Source organism: Toxotes jaculatrix, chromosome 7 (genome assembly GCF_017976425.1).
Source record: "Toxotes jaculatrix isolate fToxJac2 chromosome 7, fToxJac2.pri, whole genome shotgun sequence".
Lineage (NCBI taxonomy): Eukaryota > Metazoa > Chordata > Actinopteri > Toxotidae > Toxotes > Toxotes jaculatrix.
In genome coordinates, this window is record NC_054400.1 from 27613117 (window position 1) to 27620758 (window position 7642).

Sequence of the window (7642 nt, forward strand, 5' to 3'; positions counted from 1 at the left end):
AAGGCTCTGAAACGTGCTCCTAGACACTTTCTGGGGGAACACTTTTGGCATTTCACACTTAGGAAAATTTTGACTCTCCCAACTCACTTATATGGGGGAACTTCAAATGCTCATAACTCTGGAACCCTAAGTCCTAGAGACTTAAGGGTGGGACCGTTGGACTCGGGGTACCCACAAATGGGGGGGTAGGACAAGGTCTCATGTCTCTACCTTGCTCCCTGAGGATGGGTCAAAACTGACCCTTGTTAAAACCCCAAATATTGACTCTCCCAACTCACTTACATGGGGGAACTTCAAATGCTCATAACTCCGGAACCCTATGTGCTAGAGACTCAAGGGTGGTACCGTTGGACTCGGGGTACACACAAATGGGGGGGGGGGGGGGGGGGGGTAGGACAAGGTCCCATGTCTCTATCTTACCCCCCTGAGGATCGGTCAAAACTGACCCTGATTAAAACTCCAAGCCCTGTACACTCTTGACAACCCTAAACACCAACTTCACCTTGACAAAAAGTACCACAAAAAGGGGGGTCCAAACCATTCCTAAGGTTCTGAAACGTGCACTCACTTATATGGGGGAACTTCAAATGCTCATAACTCTGGAACCCTAAGTCCTAGAGACTTAAGGGTGGGACCGTTGGACTCGGGGTACCCACAAATGGGGGTGTAGGACAAGGTCTCATGTCTCTATCTTGCTCCCTAAGGATGGGTCAAAACTGACCCTTGTTAAAACCTCAAATTTTGACTCTCCCAACTCACTTATATGGGGGAACTTCAAATGCTCATAACTCCGGAACCCTATGTGCTAGAGACTCAAGGCTGGTACCGTTGGACTCGGGGTACACACAAATGGGGGGGTAGGACAAGGTCCCATGTCTCTATCTTACCCCCCTGAGGATCGGTCAAAACTGACCCTGATTAAAAGTCCAAGCCCTGTACACTCTTGACAACCCTAAACACCAACTTCACCTTGACAAAAAGTACCACAAAAAGGGGGGTCCAAACCACTCCTAAGGCTCTGAAACGTGCTCCTAGACACTTTCTGGGGGACCATTTTTGGCATCTCACCCTTAGGAAAATTTTCACTCTCCCAACTCACTTATATGGGGGAACTTCAAATGCTCATAACTCTGGAACCCTAAGTCCTAGAGACTTAAGGGTGGGACCGTTGGACTCGGGGTACCCACAAATGGGGGTGTAGGACAAGGTCCCATGTCTCTATCTTACCCCCCTGAGGATTGGTCAAAACGGACCCTGGTTAAAACCTCAAATTTTGACTCTCCCAACTCACTTATATGGGGGAACTTCAAATGCTCATAACTCCGGAACCCTATGTGCTAGAGACTCAAGGCTGGTACCGTTGGACTTGGGGTACACACAAATGGGGGGTAGGACAAGGTCCCATGTCTCTATCTTACCCCCTTGAGGATCGGTCAAAACGGACCCTGATTAAAAGTCCAAGCCCTGTACACTCTTGACAACCCTAAACACCAACTTCACCTTGACAAACAGTACCACAAAAAGGGGGGTCCAAACCACTCCTAAGGCTCTGAAACGTGCTCCTAGACACTTTCTGGGGGACCATTTTTGGCATCTCACCCTTAGGAAAATTTTCACTCTCCCAACTCACTTATATGGGGGAACTTCAAATGCTCATAACTCTGGAACCCTAAGTCCTAGAGACTTAAGGGTGGGACCGTTGGACTCGGGGTACCCACAAATGGGGGTGTAGGACAAGGTCTCATGTCTCTATCTTGCTCCCTGAGGATGGGTCAAAACTGACCCTTGTTAAAACCTCAAATTTTGACTCTCCCAACTCACTTATATGGGGGAACTTCAAATGCTCATAACTCCGGAACCCTATGTGCTAGAGACTCAAGGCTGGTACCGTTGGACTCGGGGTACACACAAATGGGGGGGTAGGACAAGGTCCCATGTCTCTATCTTACCCCCCTGAGGATCGGTCAAAACTGACCCTGATTAAAAGTCCAAGCCCTGTACACTCTTGACAACCCTAAACACCAACTTCACCTTGACAAAAAGTACCACAAAAAGGGGGGTCCAAACCACTCCTAAGGCTCTGAAACGTGCTCCTAGACACTTTCTGGGGGAACACTTTTGGCATTTCACAGGAAAATTTTCACTCTCCCAACTCACTTATATGGGGGAACTTCAAATGCTCATATCTCTGGAACCCTAAGTCCTAGAGACTTAAGGGTGGGACCGTTGGACTCGGGGGACCCACAAATGGGGGTGTAGGACAAGGTCTCATGTCTCTATCTTGCTCCCTGAGGATGGGTCAAAACTGACCCTTGTTAAAACCCCAAATTTTGACTCTCCCAACTCACTTATATGGGGGAACTTCAAATGCTCATAACTCCGGAACCCTATGTGCTAGAGACTCAAGGGTGGTACTGTTGGACTCGGGGTACACACAAATGGGGGGGTAGGCCAAGGTCCCATGTCTCTATCTTACCCCCCTGAGGATCGGTCAAAACGGACCCTGGTTAAAACCCCAGATTTTGACTCTCCCAACTAACTTATATGGGGGAACTTCAAATGCTCATAACTCCGGAACCCTATGTGCTAGAGACTCAAGGCTGGTACCGTTGGACTCGGGGTACACACGAATGGGGGGGTAGGACAAGGTCCCATGTCTCTATCTTACCCCCCTGAGGATCGGTCAAAACTGACCCTGGTTAAAACTCCAAGCCTTGTACACTCTTGACAACCCTAAACACCAACTTCACCTTGACAAAAAGTACCACAAAAAGGGGGGTCCAAACCACTCCTAAGGCTCTGAAACATGCTCCTAGACACTTTCTGGGGGAACACTTTTGGCATCTCACACTTAGGAAAATTTTCACTCTCCCAACTCACTTATATGGGGGAACTTCAAATGCTCATAACTCTGGAACCCTAAGTCCTAGAGACTTAAGGGTGGGACCGTTGGACTCGGGGTACCCACAAATGGGGGGGTAGGTCAAGGTCTCATGTCTCTATCTTACCCCCCTATGGATCGGTGAAAACTGACCCTTGTTAAAACTCCAAGCACTCTTGACAACCCTAAACACCAACTTCAACTTGAAAAAAAGTACCACAAACAGGGGGGTCCAAACCACTCCTATTCCGTTTTTGTAAAATTTCTGTCAGACTGCAAAATAATTTCTTGTTATTTGTTGATCACATCATTGTTTTGAAATCTTCATTTAGTTTGCTTCAATAAAAAATTGCATTAAACCTTTGCTTTATGCAAAACATGTCAAACTGACAGGGGTGCCAATACTTTTGTCTCCAACTGTAACTTCTGTTATGATTTGGTGCTATTTAAATAAAACAGACTTGACTTGATAAGGATTTTCCACAAAAAAGACCAATTGCCTTACTGAAAATTCCAGATCTAGTCCCTCTATAAAAATACAGTATCTACGAATATTCAACTATTACTTTCCTATTGGATGGAGGGGGAAACCTCAGAGACAAGTATGTCATAGCCTGGACAAATGGAACCAAAGCTATCGGCACAGAGAGTTACCATTAGCAATGAAGGAGATCATTTATATTTTAAAACTGGATGAACTCACTTGGCATATACACTGGTCAGCCAGGACATTAAAACCACAGGTGAAGTGAATCACACTGATTATTTTCTTACAATGGCACCTGACAAGAGTGGGAGGTAGTGGGATCCAAGAAGAGTCAAATGGAGAACAAGTGGAGTCACCTGAAGCCAAGTGAACAGCCACTTGTTGAAGTTGATGTGTTGGAAGCAGGAAAAATATGCAAGCGTAAGGTTAGATATATCTCAGAGCATCTCCAAAATGGGTGTACCCGGAATGCCTTTGTCACTAATTTACAAAAGTGGTCCAAGGCAGAACAACCAGTGAACTGGCAAAAGGGTCATGAGTGCCCAAGCCTCACTGATGGGGAGCAAAGGCAACTTACAGGACTTAAAGGAATCAAATGATAACATCTTGGTGCCTGATACCACAGGACATCCTCACAAGTCCTGTGGAGTCCATGCTTCCACAGGTCAGAGCTGTTTCTGTGGCGGGGGGGCTAAACAATGTCGGGCAGGTGGTTTTAATGTTGTGGCTGATCTGCGTATGTCCATAATGTAAGGTACACAGTACATCTTCTAGTGGGCCACCATTACTTACCTAGTACTGACAGCACTGAGCTTTTCAGTTTACTGTTGTACTGTGTGTTACTTCAAAAGGGAAACCAGTTCAATTTTAGATGATATACAGTACCTTGTTCCTATAAGTCTGCCCTGCATCTTCCCGTTGTCTGTTCAGAGTGGTGATTACGCTTAAAATAACTACCAGCTGCCATTCCACTCATGTACTTAGACTTTCACTCTGAGGCTAAAATTATCTAAAGTTCTAAGCAGCCTTGGATGTTTTTTTTTATGTATGGTGAAGTCACCATCTTAGCTTAGGTTGAAGGAGGTTGGTGAAATACAGAATGTAAAAAGAATATACTTGGATTTCAGGTTTCCAAAATATTGTGGAGTCCATGCCACAAAGAACTGAGGCGGTGGCTCAGGAGGTAAATGGGTCGTCCACTAATCGAAAGGTCTGGGGTTTGATCCCCGGCTCCTTCAGTCTGTATGTCGAAGTGTCCTCGGGCAAAACAAAATCCCAAATTGCCCCTGAGGGTTGTGTTCCTAATAAAATGCTAAGCCTGACCTCAGCACCCAACTCAAAAACTGAATAACTTGAAATTCTGTACTTCTCTGTGATGCTACTGATACTAAATATCACAACCAGTCAGTCTAAATCAACATTAATACCCAATTTAAAAACAGCAAAGGAAAGTTTTCCACATCCAAGTACATCAACCTCTTTGATGTACTTGACGAGCTTAAGAGAACATAAGGTGAGATTTAAAAACCTGGGAGGGCTGTTCAGTTAGTGCTGGGGGGCCGTGTTTGACAGGCTCAGGCAGTACATGGGGGATGGCAGGTCTCAGGATGCTGTTACTGTCTGTGTCTCGCTCTCCATCTGTAAGGCCTTAACACACATACAAAAACACTGAGTGTGAATCTGTTACTGAAGGTCACAATTAGAAACTCAAAGCAACATGGTGTTACTGATTTCATGGACTTAAACCGAACACTGAGAATAAAAATAGTAATTATGGCATGTGTAAGAGTTTGGGCTTTTCTCTGTTTTCAGTTGCATACAAGTGTTTGCTTACTTATCTATACTTTACTTAAACAAGATAAAAGACTAATTATTCTGTTGACATTTAGCAACTCCAGCTGCCAGGAGGCCCTGACAGCATGCCAGTGCTTGAGACATAAGATCCCGTGGGAGATGTTTGATGTACCTATAGCCTTACCTCTGAGGTGTTCAGTAACAGTAGGATAGGAAGCAATTCCACAAATAAACAAAAGGACGAGGATGAAGAGGATGAGGCTTCGCTGCAGCCTGGACAGCTGCTTCCACTTCTGCAGGCACAAAGAAGAGATGAGGAATAAGGCCAGTTTCTGAAGAATTGATATGCTTTTTCTTGTCCAAACAAGCAAGTTGACTGACAGGTCTTATAACTCAAACTGAATTAATCTGTGGTCTTGAACAATAAATGTTCAAGAAACCTCATTTCATCTCTGTGTACAGAAGTTTGGCCAGTGTTTGTCTATAAATAAACTAACTTGACTGCTGTTTCAGCTAAGAACTTATTTCCCCATCAGCTTTCTAATGACAGACCTTAACCCAGTGAAGCCAGTCATACATAAATACTATGCCCTGTCCCGCACTATGTACTGTGACTGGCTTATTTCATAACATATTGTTGCTCATGTTAATTACACCATGCAGTCTTTTGGTCTGATGAACAGTAATAATAATGGTGTACATTACCAGAACACCTTAGGCTGCCTGAACATGATGAGATCATTCACACACCACTATCAACACTGTTCATGTCCTGTTAAACTTGATAACACACATTTAGAGGCAATGTTAGCCCATTCTGAAGAATCAAATTACTGTGCTGACATTGTAGCTTGGGCTTCCCATTCACACCTGACTCTGGGCCTCCCTTTAAGAATGGAGCAAAGGTCCTACACTATCACACTCTGTTGTAGCACCATCATTCCACCCATACACTCAGCTCTTCAATTAGTACATATATTGTGTACGTATCAGTACACAATAAGCACAGAGGCATGAAGTATACAATTAGTATAGAAGACATAAATTAAGTTTCTAAATGCACAATTTGAAAATGGTACCACAGGTATACCTATGAACTCTGAGCTTTAACAAATAAAATACATGCATAACTTTTTCAAACCTACAATTTTTTTTAAATTTAACACATTTAACAATTTAACACTCGTAAAGCTGTTGTATGAGCTGATAATAAACACACCCACACATACCCAACTCTACATTATGGCACAGAAAAGAAGCAGATCATGCATTCTTCACATTCACCATATCTTTTTCAGCAGATACACTGGAGAGCATCAGCAGCTAAAGCCAGCCATGGAAAAAGTGGGACACAATAGTAATGTTATCAGGTCTTAGCAGGGGTGTGGGGGGGTAACCAGAGCACTGTGAGGATGAGAGGAGAAAAGGAAATCCATTTATGAGCAGCTCACTGATACAACCCACTTACCCTCCAGCAGGACTGCCTCCTCCACTGCTTACTGTTATTGTAACTTCCTTGTCCAGCAAAGCTTATGGATACATAGCCCTGTCGAGATGGTGGGTGCATGTCTGTAACCCAGCCCTGGAGGAAGAGACACATTCAAGAGTAGTGTGAGTGAGACGACACTTGGATGTAAATTCCAGGTGTGGTGATCTAAACCCAGCTCGAAACAAGCTAGGGGGGGACAAAGTGCAGCTAGCATGTGAGCCTGGCTGCTAAACATAGCTGTGGTTGTGATATAATTACAAAGTAACACCAAATTGTCACACATGAAGAGTACACTTACGACCCGCTTCAGCTCACTTTCCACGCATTTCACTTTACAGCAGAGATATTCTTTGAATACATGTTTAACTGAAGATTTCACGGCCGCCGAGAAAAATGAAAACATGTTCTGACATTACCTCGAAAAGTCTCCAGCTTTACATGTGCGACCAGTCTAATCCACCACCAGGAGAGTAACAGTACTCAACGGTTAGCTCAGCGTTAATGAAGAAGCCTCGGGGGTCTCTTCATGTTTAAAACACTTATTATAGAGACGATGAAAGAAAACTGGACGTTAAACGCGATCCACTTGTAGCTCTGAATGTGATGCTGTTCTCTGTCAACAGATATGATTCAGGTGCATCCATGCTGCCTTCACGGATTTCCTCGAAGTGTCGTAAATACCAGAATCGGTATACTCTGGACCCTGAACAAAAATGTTCCCAAATAAATTAATTCAAAACACTCTTTGTGTTTTTGTCATTCTGAAACTACCGGTATTTTTTTCAATTATTTTTATTACACTGTGTTACACTGTTACTTGAAACTTCAGATTCAATTTCTTCAAATTCGTAAAGACTATAATTATAAGACAGTATTTGAATTTTCCTTCAAACGCTGATATAAAAATTTTTTAAAAAGAGTGCTTCTTTGATTTTCGTTTTCAAATACAAAAAAAGACGGTTTTCTCGTGTCCACAGACCGGATATCATTG

At 43.7% G+C, this 7642-nt stretch overlaps 1 protein-coding gene across 1 annotated transcript; it reads right to left on the bottom strand.

Annotated features, from left to right (window-relative positions):
• Nucleotides 1-4866: 4866 nt before the first annotated feature.
• LOC121184960 (endoplasmic reticulum mannosyl-oligosaccharide 1,2-alpha-mannosidase-like) lies at nt 4867-7248 on the bottom strand. The gene is made up of 4 exons (XM_041042892.1): nt 7068-7248; nt 6631-6744; nt 5347-5455; nt 4867-5015 (listed from the first exon to the last, which is right to left on the bottom strand). Exons 2-4 carry the CDS (start codon nt 6727-6729, stop codon nt 4867-4869), a joined length of 357 nt encoding a protein of 118 aa, XP_040898826.1. The 5' UTR covers nt 6730-6744; nt 7068-7248.
• Nucleotides 7249-7642: the final 394 nt, after the last annotated feature.

What these genes read in the sequence shown, in the direction of transcription:
- LOC121184960 (XM_041042892.1), bottom strand. Translation starts at nt 6,729, where the DNA reads ATGCACCCACCATCTCGACAGGGCTATGTATCCATAAGCTTTGCTGGA. An exon ending in GGAGGCAGTCCTGCTGGAGG is followed by an intron (nt 5,456 to 6,630) that starts GTAAGTGGGTTG and finishes TTGTGCCTGCAG; the next exon opens with AAGTGGAAGCAGCTGTCCAG. An exon ending in TGTTACTGAACACCTCAGAG is followed by an intron (nt 5,016 to 5,346) that starts GTAAGGCTATAG and finishes ATGTGTGTTAAG; the next exon opens with GCCTTACAGATGGAGAGCGA.